This window comes from Apus apus, chromosome 9 (genome assembly GCF_020740795.1).
Source record: "Apus apus isolate bApuApu2 chromosome 9, bApuApu2.pri.cur, whole genome shotgun sequence".
Lineage (NCBI taxonomy): Eukaryota > Metazoa > Chordata > Aves > Apodiformes > Apodidae > Apus > Apus apus.
The window spans coordinates 16530993-16553802 of NC_067290.1; the positions used below are offsets into that span (position 1 = coordinate 16530993).

General features: G+C 41.6%; 1 protein-coding gene across 4 annotated transcripts in view; it reads right to left on the reverse strand.

Annotated features, from left to right (window-relative positions):
- Window positions 1–20906: 20906 nt before the first annotated feature.
- Window positions 20907–22810, reverse strand: part of TAFA4 (TAFA chemokine like family member 4) — a 74938-nt gene continuing 73034 nt past the window's right edge. For 3 of the 4 annotated variants that reach the window (XM_051627920.1, XM_051627922.1, XM_051627919.1), the window contains exon 7: window positions 20907–21920. In XM_051627920.1, coding sequence (XP_051483880.1) covers window positions 21808–21920 — 113 coding nt within the window. In that variant the 3' untranslated portion in view covers window positions 20907–21807. The remainder of the gene's footprint in view (window positions 21921–22810) is intronic. The other variant, XM_051627921.1, reaches the window with a different exon arrangement.

Below are 22810 nucleotides of genomic sequence, written 5' to 3' on the forward strand. Positions count from 1 at the left end.
ACAGGGCCCATTCTTCTTCAGGGGTCTGGCCACCCATAGAAGTGCTACCTTTAGGAGGGACAACCAAGGCACAGCACAGGAAGGTGTGGGTACTTGTGAAAACCCCTTTATATAGAGGGCACCTGAAGCTTTCTGTGTTATCCAGCAAAGAGGCTGAGCCCCTGAGGGCAGGGGTTTATACACAGACAGTACAAACTAACAGCTGCCCCACTGCTCCTTCCTGCAGCTCACAGGAACCCCTCAAGACAAACCTCTGTAGCTGGTGTGTGCCTTGTACCCACTGCTCCACCCAGTCTCTCTCTCATTTCCAACAGCTGTAGCCCACTTTTCTGCTGCACAAACTGCTTTTGCCAGCATCTCCCCATGGTTTCAATGTAATCTGTCTCTTTGTTTTCTGTCAATAATGGGAAAAGACAAATTCCACGAAGAACTCTTATCACGCTTCTGCCTAGAGAGGATATTTTTCTGTTGCCGAGGTCTAAATGCCTGGATTTAGTTTTTATAAAAGCAAAGCCCAGGTTTTTGGACAGAAAGGATCCTCAGTTTCAAGCCAAATTAACATTTTGGGTAGTCTTCATACCTAAGGTATGACCTGACTGTGAAATGACCTGTGCTTAGGGCATGTTCATGATGCAGGGGTCATTATATTTCTGGAGGAAACACGATGGTCACCTTCCTGGCTGACTTTCCTGCCACTGACACAGGACATCCAACACTGAAAGAGAAATGCCCACAGCTTGAGCTGAGCCTTACAGATGGGTGAACTTCAAAGACAAGCCTCTCCAACATTGCTCCCAGAGGGAAATTTTCCATACACTAGACTGATGAAGCATTACAAACATTCTCCTCCATCCTCTCATGGTATTTGAAGGCCTCCCACCTTTGATTTCCTTTGAAACTTTCTTTTGAATCATTTCTTTGAGCATTCTCTCAAGGGCAGTGGGGACTTCCACCCATGACAACTTTAACATGTTTTCCTTGAGATTTTGCAAAGAGTATTCCAGCTGCTTCATTTCCCTCCAGGGCCTTCACCAGGGAGCTGAGACATCAGATTTAGTTGCAAGAGACTTAGATAACAGAAGAGCTGTCTCCCAGACCTGGCAGATTCAGACTTTACAAAGGAGTTGTTCCTCCATCCTGGCATGTAAAGGGATTTCCTTCAGAGTTTAAAAAGCAATAGGATAAAGCAGCCTCAGAGTCTCCCCTTTCCTTCCTTTCTATGTCTCATAATATGAAAGGAATTTGGGTATTTTTCACTTTTTTATTGGACTCACTTCATGTGTCATCAGGAACTTTCTCTGGGGATATATCTATAAGATGCATCTTTTTTAAAAACAAACAAAAACCAAACAAACACACAGTTCTCCATTACCACCCACAGCAAATCTGAAGAGCAAATGCTGCTGTTTACTGAAGGGAGGTACTATCCAGCCCCTCTGGGCACAAACACAAAACTCACTTCAGCCTTTGAAAATCAGCCCCACCATGAAGAACAGAGACTACTTCAGACTGAGTAGGAGGGGAGAAAAGGACAGGAGTGGAGGTTTTCCTAACGCTGCTGATTGAGAACTTGCAGGAAGGACAGACCAAAACAGACAAGACTGATCAGTAAGTCTGTCTGGTTCAGAGGTCCACCAGGACTCCCAGCCATAGCCCACCACTCACAGCTATGGTAACAAAGGAGAACCTGCTTTTTATTTCCAGCTCCATGAAGGCAAATCTTGTGTTTCTGGAGGCTGGGAAAGCTGCCTTTTCCTCTGTGAACTCCTTTTGAGGACAGCATTATTTCTCTGAGTCCAAAGTAACCTGGAAATCTCTGCTCCAGAAAAGGTATTTGAAGAGGAAATCAAGGAAAAATGCAACTCTGAGCACAATGTGCACCAAGTCCCATCCACTGCAAACAGAACATCTTAATTTGCGACGTCAGACCTTGGAGTAACACGATCAAAGGCAGTGTCTGCTAGCATAGTGTTTGTGACTTGTTCCTGTCTGTTATGTTCCCAGCTAATTATCCCTTCTTTAGGTGAAGAGAAAATAGCTTAATCTGGTTTTGCAGAGCTCATTCCATCAAATTAGTACAAATGGTACACAGCACTTTTACTGCTGGCAAAACCCATCCCTAGGAGCTACTGCAGACAGCCAAGCCATCTCTCAGTGTAGTATTGTCTGACAAACTCAACCAGTTTCTCCAAGACGGGAGGAACAAGTAAATGACCAGTGTACACCACCTTCCTCTGGCACACAAATCAGGAGCAACACTTGGCTTCCTCCCATCCACCTTCGGGTTCAAAGGGCAGAAGTGAGAATTCAGCACCCTTGCTCCTTTTTCCCTGCAAATAGCCAGAAACAAACCAAAAGCCCACCACACCTTCTGCTCTCCCTGTCCCACTTTCTGCCCATGGGAGCAGGGGATTTCCCAGCACTGCTCTCAGCTCCAGCTCACCAAGAACACCTTTGTATGGGCTGTTATCCTCAGCCTTTCCAGCATTTCATAACATGCTCACTCACACTAGGGATTATGTAGCTCTGCTGGAAATCTCACAGCTTCACAAGGATAGAGAGAGCAAGCAGCTTCTGGATTAGCAGGATTATCCACCATTCAGGAGTGCCTTAGTCTATTCTTAGCCTTGGAAGGTAGCAAGAAGGAACAGCTCCTACCCAAGGAGTGGTCTCCTTGGAGTTTTAGTAGCTGCATTTTGGAAGCCCTTGTTAGCAGTCAGCACTTATATTATCAGCTGCTGTTTGGCTGCACCTGTTCTATGGTCTCGTGAGTCTGTCCAAGCAAGAATCCACCTGACACCTCCTCAGTCTGCCGTACGTTTGATGAGTTTATAGCTTATTCCTCTATAACATCACAATACACACACTTCATGGGAGCTGCCCTTGAGAGGCAAAAGCTGCTGTTAGATAACGACACCCATAAATCCAGCTCAGCCTTTGTGTCCCATTGATCCTTCTCCATACTGAGCCTAACCCAGATCCTGCTGAAACTCTTGGGAAACCTCCGGCCCTTGATGCATTTCTCTTTATCCTGTCTTCGTGCTTCTCTGCCCAAGAAAGCTGTGGTGTTACTAAGCTTTTCTTATAAAAACAACCCTTCCTTATTTGGAAAAAAAAAATAGTGCAGTGAATTACAGAATCAGACCCACAGGGAACTGAAAAATACTACCCAGCCTGTTCCCCCAATCCCAACAGAGGACCATCATTATTCATGAAAAATCTTGTTTGAGCTATTTGCAGAATTTCCAGGAGTGAATCCTGCTGCACTTGTATTTAGGCAGGATTTTTTTCATGATGGCTTGGTCCTTGCACAGGTGTTTATATAAATTTTAGCTCCATGGAATAGATCAAATTAAAGATAATTATTATTGGAGAGTGTTGGGGGTGGTGTTTGCACTAAGGCAGTGTGTAAAATACGTAAGACTGTCAAAACAAATTGGGAGTCTCTTTGTCTGCACTTTCCAGCCTGAAAAGATTCCAAACTATACAACGCAAAACACACACAAAGCTGGAAAATATCCTATGGGGAGAAATAATGAATAAAACAATTTGATGCCTTTCCAATCTAACAAAACAAAGAAACATTCCAAGCAGTGGTTCTGGGGATACAAATCATTCCGTTTCTCATTATATGTGTTAATTTGTGCTTTACATACTTTTAAAAACAAGTAGATTTGTGACTTGAAAACCTGCTATTACATCTCACTAGGAGTGTCACTCATTCAATACACAGAGAAGCAGTGGCAGGTCGAAGCACCAAGGATGGTGCATTTGCAGTTATTACCAACACTTGCTAGTTCAGTGTGAGATGGCTTTGCTGAATAATTACTCCTGGCAAGAGGTGCCCATCTCCTTCCCAGCCACAGCTCTGGCCTGAGTGGCATCAGTGGGAGGAAAGTCTTTGGACATTTGGCTCTGTCACCTTGTAAGGTCATCCAACCCTCTGAAGTATACTTTGGTTCATTAAACTAGTTGCATCCAACTAAGGAACAAACGCAAAACTCCTTAGATAAAGTCCAGCAGAGCAGAGAGAAGCCAGCCCCTCCAGGGCCCTGGAACTGGAATCCACCAGGATGAAGTTACTGGAATATCATTGCCCTAAACCTTCTCAATCCCCAGAAAGCATTTCTTCCAACAGCACCATATGTTGAATCAGTTCTGAAGCCAGTTGCTCATTCTTCAACACAATTAAACAAAAAAAAATAGAGGGGGGGGGGAAAGCCTAATGCTCTAGCAGCTGACTGCAAGATCAGATGCCAATAAAACCTGTCAGACTAAACAGAATTTCTCTTTGGTTGTTATGTTTACTCCTGATTGCATCATTGAGACAGGATTCAATGATGCTTTTGACTCTTGAAAAGACAGCTCTTTCATCTTTACTCCCTCTCATCAAAAAGGTTTAATTCACACTCCAGGATATATTTTATCACGTACCAGACAAATGAAGAAGAGAGGTTAGCTGGTCTTAGTTTCAGATGCAGAAAGCATTCCTGCATTGAAGAAGCAGAATTAAAACAAAACAAGAGAGGGGAAAAACACAACCAAAAAAAACCAAACAGACAACAGGCTGAAAAATACGATGATCAACAGTGTGTTATTCTTCTCCAAACAGAAAGTCTTCTGACTCTCTCAGAGAAATTACCAATAAATTGGCTACCACCGTGTGGAAACTTCACACAGAGACATTCAGCTATAGGAAAAAGCATAAACTCATTCCTGTTTTGAAAATCTAGTTACTATCTGGATTTTCTTATGAGACAGACATATTTTTGTGTCATATTTTCAATACTAAATCAGAAATACTGTGTTCTGGAAGTCCTACAAATATAGCACACCACTGTGTGTATGTATAACTAGTGCAAACTGAGACCAGAGGTTAAACTATACACCAGCATGGTTGAGAACAACTGCCAAGAAGCTTCAACTTGTTCTAGGCAAGAAAACCACCCAGAAAGAAATTCATTGCATAGTGTCTGCCACTGTTCAGGCAGCCTCACCTCATCCATTCCCTTTATACCTACCAAGAAGGTCACTTTATGAATCTGTAAGCTAGCAAAAAAATAGTTGTGGAATAGTGTCAGCTTATTAATCATGTACATATGGCTCTTCCCAGAAAAGAAGCTTTCACCTACAAGCAAACTGATGTCTATGTTTCTCTGCTCCAGCCAAGCTCAGCCCCTCACACTTGCCAGATCATTGCAAGTTCTGAAAAAAAGTTAGTCATGATATGTGAAAGAGGTTGATGATTTTCCTGCCTGATAAAAGTCAGTGAAGAATAAAAATGCCCTGTTATAAACAGGAGTAAACAATACTTTTTTCCAAAAATAAAGCCAGGATTGAAAATAGATGTTAAAAAAGCAAATCTTCAAAGTACTTCCTGGAACAATAAATAGTTTCTTCAAGCCTTTCAGAAGCTGATCCTTGATCTTGAGTATTCTTACATGCAGTCATCTCACCACCTCCCTGCTACCTGCCAACTGTATCGTGTTGGCCAACATCAAGTATGTCACACAGAAGGGTCATGAAACAACACAAACAGCTCTGCTGACACCCAATGTCCTCATGGATAACACCATCCTTACCTTCCTGAATCACTCTGGAGCCTTTGATACAAAGGCTGAAGAAACTGTCAATAACAAGAAGTACCAGAAGTAGACAGCTCATCCTCAACATTGTTGCTATCACCAGTGTCCAGCAAACCTGAGTGAAGACAGGTCTGATCTCTCTTCCTTGAACAGCCCATAAGCATTCCATATAATCCTTCCTTCTCTTCTCTAATTATGCAAGATGATTGGAAGAGAGCGAGAGGGAGAGGTGCTGTAGGCCTGGTCACCAGCAGTCTTCAAATGACAGTCAGTGTCCTCATTCTCCACGGATTCAACCATTGACACTAACAGCATGCCAGAACACCTCCAGGAAAACAGCTCTTGGAGAGAAGCAGATGGCTTGAACAGAATCCAAGCAAGGCTGAAGTGAACGAATCCAAGCACAGCCAAAATGCAGGATGAGAAGAAAGATTTCTTTAAACAGCTCATGGAAACATGGTCTCCCCCTCTGTGGGAAAGCACCCTGCCCACACTTGTCAAAGTTGTGCCTTGGGTCTGACACCTTGCAAAGTCTGGCTGCTTAGGTGGCAACAGTAATCCATGAATTTGTCACCTCTGGGCTGGATTATAATAACTCAACATGTTTTGAAGCTCAGTGTGGGAACTGTGCACCAGCTCCAGCTGGTTGGGAACAGGGAACAACTGCTTTTCCTGTGGCTTTTGTTGCCAAGGGCATATCTTGTTTGTGCTCAAGTCTTTCCCGTAGCTCCCAGTCAGCATCTGATGCCAACCTAGGGCCACCATCCTGATTTTCAAAGCAATTAGTGTCTCAAGACCCAGCCACATCAAAGCCTGAATTTCCATCCATGAACCCCCACGGCAACTGTGCTCCTTTGAGAGGTCTTAGAGCTCAGAACAAAGTATCTTGGAGAGCTGTAAAGAAAACAGGCCCTTTTTATCAATAGCTATGGAATATTTTTCTAGTGGAGATCAGGCAAAGCCAGATGCTGGTGCACTTCAGGCAGCATTTCTGTAAGGTAGATTTACTTCGTACCTTGAATGCATCCCTCAGATAACTGTTTCATTCCACTTAATGCTGCCACTGATTTTTCCCAGAATGTACAGATGCTGCAGCAGCTTCATATCCTCAAAGAAAGTACATAAAGGCAAGACCAGGAAGACTGTGCAGAACACAACTTAGTTTGTGCTTCAATCCATCCTTGACAATTTTTTTTATGACACACTATGCAAGAGAGGAAGTTAAAAACTATTTGGTAAACACCTACCTTTGCACATCTGGAGGTTCTGCAGCTCCCTCATGTGAATCCTTTTGTTCATTCCTCTTATGAAGTAGATTTGGGAAGCTTGTTATTTAGTACTCCTCCATCTCAGCCCAGGCTGATGTTTATCATACCTAGTAAATCAGCATGCAGAAAGATTGATTTGTCTCCAGAATTGACTAGGGGAAGTACTAGGTTTATTGGCATTGAAAGAAGCTTGGTTTTCCAGCTCCCAATATTTTTAAGAGTTACAAAGGGACAGTCTTTTGCGGGCAGGTGTGATCTTACACATGGTACATATGTTAAGCCAACATCCAAATGCAGTTTCTTCAGGAACAGCATTGTTTTCACAAGGCTGCCTTCACTAGCCTCAACCATGTTCCTCCTGTTTTGTTCCCCTTCCCAGAGCATCCCCCTCCTGCTGAACTTTCTCAGCATCAAGCTTTGCCAGCAGTAGGTGTGATTACCTTGCTGTTCCCACCAACATCCACGGGGCAGCAGCTGTTAAAAACCACACTTGGAGTAGCACAGGCAACCCTTCCCATTCATCATATCCTGCCGTTATGCAGACAAGATTAAAGACCTTTCAGTAATTAAAGATGGAAAGAGGGCACTGAAAGATCCACGGTAGCTGGGGAAGGTGAGTTATCCGAGGGACACATCTATGAGTCTCATGTCTCTTCTGACCCCTCATTCTGAAGGCTACTGTTTGTAAATCAAGATTAATGAGAACAACAGCACTTAAGTGCACCTGATCATAAATCTGAGAGAGTTAGTACACTCTCTGACAAGATGAATATATTTTATATCTGACACTGTCTGTGTAATACTCTGTGTTCAATTTATTACCATCTCAGACCTGAAAGTGGAGCATGGATTTACCTGCAATACTACTTTCACTTTTTGCAGAGCATTTCATTTACAACCCTGCATCCCTTTTTATCCCACTTGAGGTTATTTTTTTTAATGGAAAAAAAAAAAAAAACCAACCAAAAACCAAAACCACTTTAAACAGCATTCCAGTATGATTAAACATTAAAAAAACCATACTGGCAAAAAGTCACCAAAGAGTGTTGTTGGTTAAATCATTAGGGACAACAGGCTGGGAATTTTTTAAGGAAACGTATCAGAAAATGCCATTTTACCTAAATCAAAGCATTTTGTAGAGAAAGGATGGTTCAAAAATAAGTAAATTAGTAGGGGAAAAAATAATCTAAACTACTATTTTATATACATTTTTACTTGAAACAGATTGTATTTAATATAGAACTGCTTTTTCCTTTGAAATGTATAATGATCAGCAAATACTTCTTTTGTAAGCTTCTTCTGGAGCCATTCCTGTCTCACTCCTGTGGCCCCTGTGAGCCACCCCAGGCACGATGGGGAAAGGAAGGAATGGTGGCTCATCTTCTGTAGCCTGTCCATCTGTCCAGGACTGTACTTTCATGATCATGTGTGCCAGACATGTACCTCCTGTCCCCTCCTGAATTAAAACCAAAGCTAGAGGGTAGTCAGCAGAGGCCCCCAGTTTTATTTCTCTGGAGAGCAACTCATGGACATGGATCATCCATCCTTCAAAATGCTCCTCTAATAAATGTTGTAATTCCAGTGGCTTCCAGGCTGACATATGACATGAGAAGCACATCCATTATGAAAGGAAATTTGACCACTCATGTCTCCCCCAAGTTTCACCATGCTTACATGCTCTGATTCTCCTCTGCAAACACAGCCAGGCTTTCACCAGTCCCAGCCTCTGCCACCGCATTTGCTAAAGTCAGTATCCTACCAAAAGTTTGCTTCTCATTATATTTCTCCCTTTTCAGTGCCACTGTCACCTCCTCCCACCACACCATATGTTCCTCATCTCTTCCCTGCTGAGCAGTCTCTGGTCTCTGAAATCTGACAGCTGAAATGACCTCCCCCTCCTTGGCCCCCAACTCTGTCTCATCAGAAGTCAGTGACTGCAGTTGATGTGCTCTGCTCTCCTCCAGAACCAGACCCACACCTGTGAAGAAGAATAAAATCAGTTCCTCATTTCCAGCCTTGATGTACTCCATCTCCCAGTGCTGTGGGCTTTTTGGGACAGAGAGGTGTCCTCTTATTTCTCTAGGGAGCACCTGTGCAGTGCCTCACATCTGATTGAGGTTTGCTGGGTGCTGAACCTGCTTCCCTATATTACTGCTGACTAGCCAATTCTAAAGCCTTTTTGCCACCAGCACCACCAAAAATCTTGTACTATAGCATGAACTCTCAAAGAGATTCTACAAGACACAAGGTCAGAATCTTGTCCATAAACAAAACAAAACCACGAACCCTGTTCGTGCTCCAGCTCTGCAGCCAGGACTAATATAAAGCAAAGTCAAGTTTTCTAATCTTCCCCAGCATAAAACACACAGCAATCAGAGGCTTATTAGCACATAATGATTTGCTTTCTACCCACTGGCTATTTGCAAAGATCATCTACTCTCCCTGTCTCAAGTACTGTCAGGGTTTCTCCATAAATCTACTCCATTTATCATTAGGGGGATTTACACTGTAAACAGGACAGCTGCCTTACTAAGTCTAATTATACCCTGAGAAGACAGAGCACCGTGTGCCCACACATTGCACTGGAATTAGAAGTCCAGGTAGAACAGAAGAGAGGTTTTTAATTAAACAATGTCAGTTACCTCTCACAGAAAGCCTACGATTTAATTTAAGCACACACACAGGAAGAACAGTAGGTCAAGCACCTTCCCCATCTTGTGAACTTCAGGCCTAGTGATTGCCAAACATGACACAATCATTTCTGCCCACCTGCCTCACATTTCTGTTTAGAAGTACTTCATCTTTTTTTTTGGCTTTCTTTCATTTAATTAGGAGTAAGCAAAAGGTTGTAGTGACTTCATAGCATGTCAGATTTAATCTGCATAAGACCCCACTGCATGTTGGGGGGGTGTGTGGCAGGAGTTTTTAATAAAGGATTACAGAATGCACCTGCTGTGGTTGAAATATTGTGAGCTTCTTCTAAGCTCTGGGAGGCTGCATGAGGTCAGGTTTGACTTCAACATTTATTACCTATCAACCTTTGGCGCTGGGATGGAGTCTGAAGCCCAGAGATGATGCCAGCTGATTTAAATTGCCAAAAGAAGTGATCAGGTTGTTTGCACGAAGCCAGATGAGTGTTTATCTTCATGGCTGTTTCAAAAACAGGCAGAATTCCTTTGCCCCAGACAACATATTTTTTTGTTCCCAGATGTCATCAGATAATGACTTTTATGTCAACAAGTTAATTGCAAAAGCAAAGCAATGCAAATACATACTGAACTACAGTCACGTGTTTTCTACATTTGCTTCAAATTTAATGTAATGAACACAGTGTTTTGTGAAAGAAGATTGCATATGCCATGGAAAATAAATGCTGTTCTTCATGGAACCATCACCCAGCCAAATTATTTGCCTGTTTTCCCCTTTGTTGGCACCACTTGTACTGCTCATTGTTTACATCTTTCACAGGAGGTAGGACATGAGTCAGTACCTTTCTCCATCTGCAGGAGTTCAGCCCAAAGCCCATCACCAGCTTACACCTTTGCCATTTGGTGTAGTCATGGGGTGGACACCCTCAGTCCAACCAGTTGAAGCAGCTCCCCATTGCATAGGCAGGTCCAGGATTACTGGGACAGATGGAGACAGCACTTGCGTTGCTCTCCTAGGAGTTTGAGAGGTCTCTTGCTCACACTTCTGTTTCATTTTCTGGTTTTGAGGTAATTTTAACTAGGAAAAGCTCACCGTAGACAGTTACTGGCATGTGCAGCTTAGCACCCTGGTTCAGCAGCTCTTACAAACACCAAACAGCAGCCAGCAAGAGAGCAGTTACACAGACCACTTCACCTGAGTAATTTGCAGCAGAAGGGCTGCAGAGCTGGACCTTGCATCAGTCCAAGTATGTCTAGGAAACAACCACCTTTGGAGTGTTAGATGTCTCCTTCTGAATAAATCACTTGTCAGTTCATTGCTCACAGCTGTGCATCCAAGCCATTTCCATTTCACAACAGAAAAGAAAGACATCCTGAAAATACACAGAGCAGTGACAAGTGTTAATAGGGCTGCTATCCTGCTTTAAAGGAATTCTATTAACACATTATATTGCAGCTGAGGGTAATTATTTCCAAGGGAAATGGTTTTTGTGACCATGACCCATGGTAGGCTCTCAAAATGGTGATTAAATTCTCATGTGACTAATATACATAAGACATTAAGCGAAGTTTGAGGATTTATTAAGATTTGCAGACACATCTGCAGGGCCACAGCAGACAGTCTCCTTGGGCTGCTGGAGCAATAAAAAAGACAAAGTAAGAAAAGTTCATGTTTGCCTATAAAGCTAAATAAATGAATTTCAGATTTCCAGTAATGTGTGTTAAAATAAAACTTCTGCAAATTTAACATTCTATTTAGCACAGAAATGAAAATTAAAGGGTTGCTGGTAATAATATGTAATAAAATATTACATTTTGCCTTCAGTTAACACAAATTCAATCTACCACTGAATATCAAGGTAATTTAGAAAGATGGGGGCGTGGGATAAAAGAAACAAGGAGCATTTAGATTCTCTGCTTCTCATCTGGCATTGTCTGTCTCTTCCTTACTGCAACCTGATGGCAACACAACACTTTGCATTCAGTGCTTCCCTGCCACACAAATATGGGATACTCCATGTTCCTTTGCAGCAAATTGGCTAGGCCAGTGCTGGAGGCTGATTAAAGCCAGAAACTGATCACAGTAATTGGAAAATCTGTCCCTCCTGACACTAGGCTTTCTTCAGCACATATTTACCACTGATCCAAATCCATCCCATCAGGAACTATAAGGGAAACAGCAAAAGTGAGAATGCAAGTTTTGCCATGCCACACATACTGCAGCATTGAAATGTAAAACCCTTTCCAACTGCATAAAAATAAATCCTTTTCTGGATTTCCACGGTGCCTTGATGTGACCTTACAGCCACAGGTAAAGGAGAGCAGTGTCAGCAGGCAAACAGCTTCCCATGGGCTCTGAGGATGGGTACCTTGGGTCAGATGGCATCTGGTTGCAGCTGTGGAGCAGCTGGCAAGCCTTAAGCCTGTCCTTCCAGGGAAACCATGTTGCAGCACCTGTCTGTGAGATCCAAATGCTGTTATGAAGAGCTTCCCCCACTGCACAATACTGTTAATGTTCTTGAAGAACAACATGCTCTTTGAAAGGAAAAATGGCCCTCATAAAATTCTGTCCATGCAACAGCAGTGCAGGAGGCTTTAATGAGTATCTCTCTATTGCCTTTTGAATGTGTGTTTATATAAAGTTTGGATATAAGAAGGGGAAGGGAGAGAAGAACAGAAATGAGGAAAATCTAGATCTATGTTGTGGGTGGAATGAGTATAGATGTAGCTTTTACCACCCAGCCAAGTTTTCCACTGCAAATCCTGTAATGCCTCACAGTAGCTGCACACAGTCAATATTTGACAGACAAGTTGGCAAAGCTTCTTACATCTTACATCACCTACTCATGACACAGCAGACAGAGCTGTAGGCCCACAGGCTGCAGGAATCTACACCAGGCAACACTACAGTCTGGCTTCTCCCTTGGACCTCTGCCTCAGGGACAGAATGGGAACAGTCTAGACTTCTTAGCCCTTGCTGTCACAAGCAATAAAGCAGAGAAAGATGCAGTTGTTTTCAGATATTGATTGAAAACCTTTGGCCCCATCATTCATACAGAAATTCTATTGATAAACATACACACTAGGATATCCACTGCATTTCAAAGACCATTTGCCTTCACTCAACCATCTTGTCACTCTCCGCAACAGCCTGCAACTGGGTCTCAAATGCAACCTCCACTGCAGGACTGATGAACAGCAGAACTGCATCCAGCATTGCTCTCCAGCAGGTGACCCTCTCTCTAGTCCTCTGCTTCTCCACTCCCTGCAATCAACTGAGAGCTGATACCCATGATGCAGATCAGGACATTTATGGATTCAAGAGAGAAAAAAATATAAAGGATTGACTTTGTTATTTTTCAAAGATTTATTTTTTTCCTAGGTTTGAGAATATAATGAATCATACCCCACAAAGTACTGTGTTGTGCTAGAAAACATTAAGAAAGAGTTTAGTTTATCATTTCATAGGTTTCTTATTCACTTATATAGCTACTTATGAAGAAGGGAGAACAACTTTAGCAAGCTCAATAATGTCATTCCTTCATTAAAAAACTCCCTGGAATTTCCAAAGCAATCCTTGAACGGAGACTCTCATCAGACAAAAAAAATATTGGTGGCAAGTACAGAAGATGTTCCTGCCTCAGTTTCAGAGTTTGTCTGACAGAACCTAATTCTTCACACCCATGGATCACCAGATCAATGACCCAGGAATGTAACTCTGCTGAAATATTCTTGACATGGTGAACGTTAATGGCTCATAATAGGCCTACAGAGTCTAACTCATCAATGCACCTGTAGTAATTCAGCAGACTGTAGCATCTCTAAAATTACCATCAGTCCATTAAACCATAGTTCTACAAATGTACATCTCTTTAAAGGAGGAGCAAAATCTGACTTGATTTGACAGATTGAAATAGCCTCATCAGAACTATTAACCAAAATATCTTCAAAGGTGCTTACGGGCATTTTAGATCACGTTGGAAAGTCCACTCCTTGTACCTTTCGTGACTGCAGAACTCCAACAGGGTGCTTGAATGCATAAACCAAGATTTCATTCATGAAATCTTGTCAGCACAGCCCAGCCTCACCACACAGCCCAGCCAGCCTTCCCGATTCATGACCATCACGGCCTTTTCCCAAAGGAAGGATGTCCCAAAGGGACTGCACTTGTCACAGCATTGCTCAAAACCAGAGCCTTGCTTTGATGTGGTGCACAGCTGGGTTTGATGTAGCCAAGAGGAAGGACCAACAGCTACACCTTTCCATTTTCACCCAGTTCAAGTCCATCAATTTCTGCAGCTCCTCCTGTTACCCTTGCTCTTCCAAACACTTTTGCTCTTCTCTCCTCTGCCCTTGCCAGTGTGTGATGCTCTCAGAGGTCGAGCAGAGGGGCAAGGCATGGGAGGCAGATCCTTGGGAAAGGAGTGACCAGACCCATGAGCAGTCAATGAGCTGAACTCACCTTGGTGTGCTGGTGGCCATGGCAGTTGCACTAAAAAATCTTCTGTCTCAGCAGTCAGTCACTTGCCCCCTGCTGATTCACAGCATCCTCATCATTGCTTGACAGGAAAGGAATCCAGGATGAAGAATTTTATGAAGGTCTTCATGATCTTCATGGATGACAACCTGTTGTGGTGAGGAAGAAAACCTGGTGGGTGAGGAAATGGGGAAAAGGCAAGGGAACAAGGGAGCAAAGACACAACAGTAACAATCAGCTCTATACCCAACCTACATTTTGAGGGTGTCTCTGCAATAATATGTACAGATATTTGGACAGAACTTTTCCAAAATGAAAGCTAAAATATTGATACATTCATCATGGATAAACATATTGTATTCACAAATGCAGCTCTGTGAGCAGAGTCCTGAAAGATAACAAACAGCTCAAAATTTTTCCTCCTGTATAAACTCCCAACACACCAGATCTGTTTTGTTGCTAGGTTTAATTTTCAATCATGGGGGGAAAAAAGCTGTAGCAAAAATAATGCAAATATCTCTGTGCTTCATAAAAGAAAGAACTTTTTTTTGACATTATTACCCCTATCTAATTAAAAACTATGCTTGTCACATCTTGGAAAATTAACTGTCTTCACACAGGGCAAGTGCTATCATTTGGAGAGGTCACAATGAATTACTTATAAACAAGAAAAAAAATTAATTCATGCTCTAAGTACCAAAGTCTTTACCAACCTAATTAAAGAGCAAAAAAAGTGACTCTGGGATGTTTCCAACTTCCAGAATAGATCTCTGTGTGTTAGGAAAGAGAGGGAGAGCCCAAAAGTAATAATATAAAAGAGAAGAGACGGGATTTTATGCAAATGCATTATGAATATCAATAAACCCCAGTGAATGCATCATTATTGAGGAGAGTGGGGGACTAACCCTGTTGTCATTCAGTGCCAAAACCCAATGCTCAGTATCCTTTTCTCAGGACATGCTTACAATTTATAAATTATTAACTGGAGTCTTCTGTAAAAAGTTCCTGTTTACAAGGTTACTCTGTAAGTTAAAATGTTTGTTTCCCCTTAGATCTCTACTGTACAGCATCTGTGGGCAGATTTACATGATGAAGTTGATAGATTTGTGTTTTGACAGTACATCTGTCATCTTCGCTTCATGTGTCAAGAGGTCAGGTGTGCACTTGGTGTCATCAGGTGGCTCATTAGTGTCTTGTGGGATATACTGCCTTGTCTGCTCTACTCTAAGTGACAAAAAATGTTCTTTTTAGCCCTTGCTGCAAGAATTCCTATCCCCTTTGCAATTGTTTGTATTTTCCTGCTATCAGAAGATTAGAACAGTCTCATAGCACACGTACAAAGTGTCTGGGGACACAGCACCTCATGGTGATAAAGCTCAACTTCACACCCCCCAGTCAATCTGGGCTGTTAAGGGTGCAGAGTACCCCCATGGCCTCTCCTTTGCAGAACCCAAAATACACATCACAACTTGCACAGTCTCTGTCAAATAAATGTGAGTTAACCACTGCCAGCAGCCCCTCAGCTCACTGATAACCTCTGCCAGACACCCATGCCCTCTCTGAGGCCAGGGGCTAATCCGTGGGCTATGAAAGCTTCAGTCTAGGGTGGAATGAAGCAGCTTTCCCACTACTTCCCAAAGACTGTATAATGGCAGTACCACTTCTGTACTCTTCCTGCAATATTCCTCGTGGATCTCCTAATAGCTCCTGCTGTCTGTGGGCACATCTTCAAAAGACAGACTAGAGACCCTCACTGTGCATTCCTCTGGACCTGTGTGAAATCACCAACTCCAGGAGTTTCCTGTGAGCCCAAGTGACAATTGAGTTCAGGCCTGCAAATGAAAGTGCTGTTTTACAAAGCACCTATTTTATTTTGTTGGTACTTAGTGTAATGCATTTTACATTGATTTTACCAGTGTAGTAGATTACTTTGTGGGCCACTTAATTGAAAGGGTAAGCAAAGAGCTGACAGTTTTGCTTGCAAATCACTTGTACTAGTGAATTTTAAGCAATGGGCACATTTGTCAAAAAAAAATGTGGTAAAGAAAAAATAATTGTATTTCTGGAAATTGGGAAATCATTCAGGGTGTGAACTTGAGTGGGTCTTTATGCTACTACACAGGAAACAGATTCTGTACCTAATTTTTACCATCTTTTAGGCTACTTCTCTATTTTGACAATGTTCCTCATCTCTTTCTCATTGCAGATGCTCCTTTAAGGTGCATGACAACTATTTATTGTGGCTCTCAGGTCTCAGGCAGATGAAGGCTACATGTCCACTGTTCTTGAAAAGTCTATTTAATAACCCTGTACAGAAATGATACGGGATATCTGGAGGTAGAGGTATCTTACCAGTGTCACCTTGTTACTCTTCTGGCTCCCAGGAGAGATAGCTTGTGGGACTGGATGAACCTTGCCTCTCTCAGATTTCTTTTCATATTTGAACCAAACTTCTCCTCTACTCAGAAGACTCAGCAGGAGGTTTCCTGACTGGAAGGCATTCCTGTGAAAAAACTCCGTGATTATTCAAATTATTTAAAAATAAAAAGTGAAGAAAGTGCATCCACCCACAACCCTGAATTGCAGAGAACACAAAAAAGGACTCTATAGCCAGGAGCCATGAGTGGGATTACCAAAGCTTCACCCAGTGCATACATTAAAGAGCAGAAAGCACCATGGATTCCTACAATTTATACATTTTTGTGCAAACGCCTTTACCAATCTGTGTAACTTCATGTCAGCATAGATTGCCACAAAGTGAAACATAACTTCAGTGAGCAGAGAGAACATTTGTGTTCCTATCCCTCTCCTGACAAGTCTCCAGTGGCTAAACACCAAGATCTAAATGGAATGAGTCAGCTCTGTAAAATTTCACTTACAAAGATAAAACCCTTTTTTACCTTAAATGAAGAAGTCACTGCTAGTGCTGGATCATCCAGTGTCTCTAAATAACCACTACCTGGCAGGTACAACAAAGGTTATGGCCAAGGCAGACAACTACAAATGAGAGAGAAAAGATATCTTTAAAAGTTACTGCCCCCCAGCTGCAACCTTGACAGCAGCTAAAGTTACCTCACTTCATATCTCCAGAGACCATAAGAATGTGTGGTACCTGCATTTCAGCTGAAGACCAGCACCTTATTTAGATGCACTGCCTAATCACTTGTGATCTGACCATACCTTCCAGAATGAAAACTAGTGGCTAGTAGAGATGTTTAAGTCTCTGAACTTCAGTCTCAGAAAGAGGTACAAAGACAGACTACACAATCTTCTTTCTTCACTGGATGGTGTAGGCAAGAAGAGTGAAGCCAGAGCTGACTTTCTACTTTCCACTCTCCCTCATTTCTGCACCTTTCACAAAGCTTTACATCTCAAAGGACCAGAAAACTGTATTCATTTCCAGTCCCCACCTTGGGCTGGTAGCATGCACCAGTGGCATCTCATAGGCTTGAGTCTCTGGGTTCAGTGTAGCCTGTAGCAATTTTTTTGGCAAAATTTAATTGACTATCAAAACTGAATTGATCATTTTGTACAAATGATACTGATGAGCAAACTTTTTCTCTGTTACCCAAACTGCTCTTCTTTTGAGTGCTCATAATTTCTACTAGTATTAAATGGGAATGGCACAGACACACAGAGTAGGGCAGAATGCCCCTTGAATTGTTCTCATAGCAATATTAATTTCTCCTGGTGGGTGACACTGTCCTCATAACAATAATAAAGTTACAGTACTTTATATAATGCACAAGTTCTCATCAAGGTTGTTATTCTAACCAATTACCTTTGTGAATTTCCATCCAAATGAGAAAAATATGGTAACTGAGTCATACCCATAAGAACAGCTCAGAACTATTATCACAATGCAAGGCTTGGGGAAAAGCAGTCCCTTAAATGATATTACTACAGTTTAGAGGCACTTATTTATCCTAAATAGTTAAAAGTTTGTTACAGGATCATATGTATTTCTATAGATACAGAAGCATCTGTTATGACAGAAGTCTTAAGTGTTCTCTTACCTCAGCATCTGCTAAGTCTGCAAGCAAACTGTTAGTCTTCAAAGACATTGTCTATTGTAGTAGGTCTGCTGTGAACTAACCCTTCAGAAAATTTACAGCAAATGTAAAATTTTTATTCACTCTCCTTAGGTACAAATTCTAACACAAATCATTGAAGACAACAGACTTAGAGGTATATGGAAAATCAAATAAAATCCATCACGGATTTAACAGAGTTGTAGGATGCAAGAGAAACCTTAAAGAGATTTCTATTAAGTTAATTTATTTTCTAGATAAAGATAACTCTATTAATCGAGTTTAGATATCAAAGCATTTATTTTTATACCACAGATATTTCTTTATCTAATGGAAGACGATAAGGAAGGTGGTAAGGAACTGGCTAAAGAGTGAACAATGGCACTTTCTGTTCAAAACAAGATAGGATGGAGTTCCTCACCAGTCAGTCCTGATAGTGCTCAACCATGGCCTTGCAAAGAAAACCTTGGCACAGGGAACAGGCAGCACCTTGTGACCTCAGCAGGGAGAGCAACTGGGTGACATTCAGCTGCACAAACTTCAAGGCCGCTCTCCAAGGTAGAATCAGTAAGAACATATGCTGGCAGCAAGGAGGCATGAGTTGCAAAAAGCAAGCCTCGAATATTACTCAAACACTTGCTGACTGTGAATTCCTAGTGTGATGCAGCTTTGAAAAAGCCAAAAGCAACATAGGCTGGAGACAGTGAAGTACTTGCAGCAGGGATAGGGAAGTGCTAATGACACTCTGGAAAACTGGCAAAGGCAGATGTCAAATAAAGTGCATGATTCTGGCAATCTTTGTTCAACAAAAGATTCACCTAAATTGTGAGGGATGCACAGAGGGCTACAAAGATAGGCAGAGAAAAAAGGGAGATTAAGAGGCTGTAGATATTTTATGCTTATTGAAATGTCCCCTGGGTGAAGGAAAATGCATCAGGGTCATCCTAATGAAGGGAGAAAAGGACACAGTTAAGTTAAAGGCATATTCACAACATGACTCGGTTCAGCTTGGATATTAGAATAATGTCTCATCAGAGGAGTGAGTGTTTGCAGTAATCCTTGTTAGAAATGGTATGGTAAAGCTTTGCCACTTTAAGACCAAGAGGATTACATTCTGAACCAGACTGCAGGAGAGAGTCCCTGCCCAGACAGAGCCTGGACATGATGACCCACAGGTTTTAGCCTCATAAAGGCATAACAGTGGGATGCAAATTGAGGTTTCTGAGAGATTGCAGGTATGCTGCTGAAAAAAACTGCTCTTCTAGAACAAGCAGATAAACAAAAACTAAGACATTTACATAGAGAACACACCAAGAATCTGGGACTCTGTTCTACTAACAGAGCTGCTGGCAAAGACTTGAATTTTGCTTTCACTCAGCAGAAGGGCAACACTGGTGTCAGATGCCAGACAACAGCATTAGAAGAAGCAGCAATCCTCTGAAAAACAGACAGGCATATATTACAGCATTTGTGCAATGAGCCAGGAAAAGCTTTAAATCAAGCCAGGATCCTCCGGAATGAGACTGTTTTCGGAATATAAAAACTTTGTCATGGGATGAGGACCTAGAGAGGCAAGTCATTCATTTGGGTTGTATTTCATAATCCTATGCTATCAAACTTGTGTTGTAGTTTTCCCTTTCCTCAATGGCAGTAAAAACACCTTCCAGGTGGCTGATGCACAGCACGTAACATAGTGTAGCCCTTTTGGGTAAGTATGTCACATGACTTTAATGAGAAAGACTTCATTAGAAGTTTTGGCTCTGGTCTCAACTCCACCACAAGTCCAATGCATGGCCACTGACAAGTAACTTATTTTCTTTGTGTTTATCTTCAAAAATGAGAAGAATCATAACTTTTCTCTAAAACTCTTGTTTCTACACTTAGAACATCTCAGCAATGTTTTTTTACTCTGCCTTTGTAGAGCACTTACCAAAATAAAGAAATAAACTCCACTTACGGGTCAACATTGTACAAATAGTAAACGAAAATGACCTTCACTGTTGATATTGTTGAATACATATGCACAGAAACGGTAGAAATAGTAAAGGCAATCTTAAAATTTAATCAGAAAATTGAAACAATGGAAAAATATTAGGAATGTAGAGCTCATTAGGGCAAGCACAGTCTATTAACTGTTCAGCTGTCCAAGCACAGAGCTGAAAATCTCTAGTTTACTTATCACCGAGTACAATGACCACTATGATCCCAGCTGTAATCAAATACATAATTGAAAGTGAACTAAAGCAGAGCAATTAAAATGAAAATACATAGGGCCAGATCTTCCCATCACTGACTTCAGTGGAATTACCTGGCTGAATATTCCCACTCACTCTAGCAAACCAAAACCTAACCATTATTACTCTGAACAGCTTCACACTGCTGATTCTGTATTTCCCATAAATTACAAAGCTTCTGCACAACAACCTAAATTAGTACAACACACTCAATATTTTTTTTCCCTTTTCTGTCTATATAAAAATTAGATGTACATTGTTACCCTAATATTTACATAAAGCATAACAACCAATTCAGCAGCTGGGACAGTAAAAGTTCATCTGCATGACAGCCATCTGCATGGTTGCATTTCAGTCTGTTTCAATGCATCTTCAGTCCCAAAATGATGTAATGGGGAACAAAATGGCTACAGCTTTACCTCTAATAACTGTTGTTCTATTTCTGAAGCCTGACGACAAAAAACTAACAGGCAAATAAGAAAAACAGTATGAAATGCATCGACAATAATATGGAACAATTATGTGTCACAAAATGTAACCACTTGGAAATTCAGTCTGTCAAGGAACTGGACATTTCATTATTATAATACTTCTAAGCAAGAACTAATTGAAAGTGAAGATTCACTTTTATCTAGATTTTTGCTTATGAATTTTAAGAATTATTAGGATATAACCAAAGTTATGAAAATCCAAACAAATTACCCTCCTTCCAGTAAGCCTTCCACATGCAGTACAAGCATGCTTTCCTTTTTTTTGAGGCATCTGAATATTTCTAGCTAATGGCTAAATTCTGTTCCATATCTAGATTCAAAGAGGCAAGGAATATGTATACTTTGTAATTCCCCTAGAGAAAGGATTTATTTTAGAACAAGAAAAGCTATGTCTACTTTCAAATTTTGTGCCTTCCTCATGCATTCCTGCCACCACTTATGAATGTAAAAGTTAAACTACCTAGAACTATCTAAGGAAAGAAATCTAATTGCACAGATAGAACCAAAGTATGCCCTACAATAATTGCTACTGATTTATCAGTTCCATCTTTTCACCTTCATACAGCCTTGATAGTTACATCACAGCCAAAAAAACCACTAAGACATAATTTACTAACAGTGTCCTGTCAACTCACTTAGCATTGGGATCAGCTTTGTATTTTTATGTTGTCTTGTATGTGAGAAGTACTTCAGATAAATCCATGGAATCATAGAATCATTTAGGTTGGAAAAGACCTATAAGATAATCCATGTCCATTTGCCTTCTATGACCCCTAGGTTACATTCATCATCTAAACTCATTTTAAACAATTTTATATATTTTAATGTCATTTAGAAAGTCTCATCCTTGATGCACCACAGTTCAGGTGTGTGCTTCTAGGAACTTCTGCCAGGTGTCAGATCCTTGGGAACACAAAATGCATCTCAGGTAGAACCAAATCTCCTTGTTGTTTTTCTTGTGAAATTAAAATGTACAATTCTGTATAGCAAAATCCAGGTTCAGGAACTGCAGCCACAGTGGAAAAGAGCAGAAGATTGTCCTTTTTGCTGACTAATTTTGCAAGTTCAAAGAATCAAGTCAATAGCATCATCACAAAAGAGGGTCTCTGTGTAACAGCCAAGCAACAGTTGCACATGCCGTTGTTCTGGTAGTGACCCACAGGTTTATCCTTTGCTACCGTGTTACCTACGAAAGAAGATGAAAGAGTTACCTACACAGAGGCAAACAAGGGTGGTAACACGTGCTTTGTTGCTGCAAAGAAACCGTACACATTAATTAAACCATGAATGAACTTGCCCCAGCCATACCTCTACACCTTGCACAAAGCAGAATCTACCTGCAAATATCATCTACTCTGGCACTGATTATCAGAAGGGAGATTTGCAGATTTTAAAATGGCCATTTACCATTAAATTTGCCACCAACACCTCATAGAAATCTCCCTCTGCTTTATTTTGCTTAGCATCTTTTTCAACACCAGTGTCTACAGCACAAATGTATGACTTACATCCCAAAAGACCATTCACGCAAACTGCTACGTTTCCCAGCGGGAGGGAGCTGGGAATCAGACAGAACATGGTCTGCAAAGAGCATGAATTGTTCTTGCAGCAGAAGCCATTCCCTGACAGCTCCTCCCCCAGAGGAACCCATGGCCTCTTGCCCTTAGAGGCACAGGCACACTCAGCCCTGTGGCTCAGGGAGGTGTGTGCAAGCCCCAGTGCACACTCACACTGCACAAACCCGCCGAGTTTGGCTACACGGGGAGGAGGGGTGGTGGCAGATTTCCCATCCTGGAAATCAAAGAGAATAAGCAGCCTGCAAGGAGGAAAGCTTTGTCAGCTCTGCTCTATAGTGTCTCGAGTGCTACAAAACTTAGCAGACACTCAGCATTGAGAAGTTTTTATTTCCTCCCCTGAGGTAACTGATGTAAGAGGTATGAGCTCTTCAGCTTCTCACATTTTTACTGTCCCACTCAGCTAGTAACTACTCACCTAGGTACTGAGTAGCATCAGGAGTCTCCTGTGCTTCATACACTTTAAATTACTTTAATATTTTCACAAAATTAAAAGATAAAG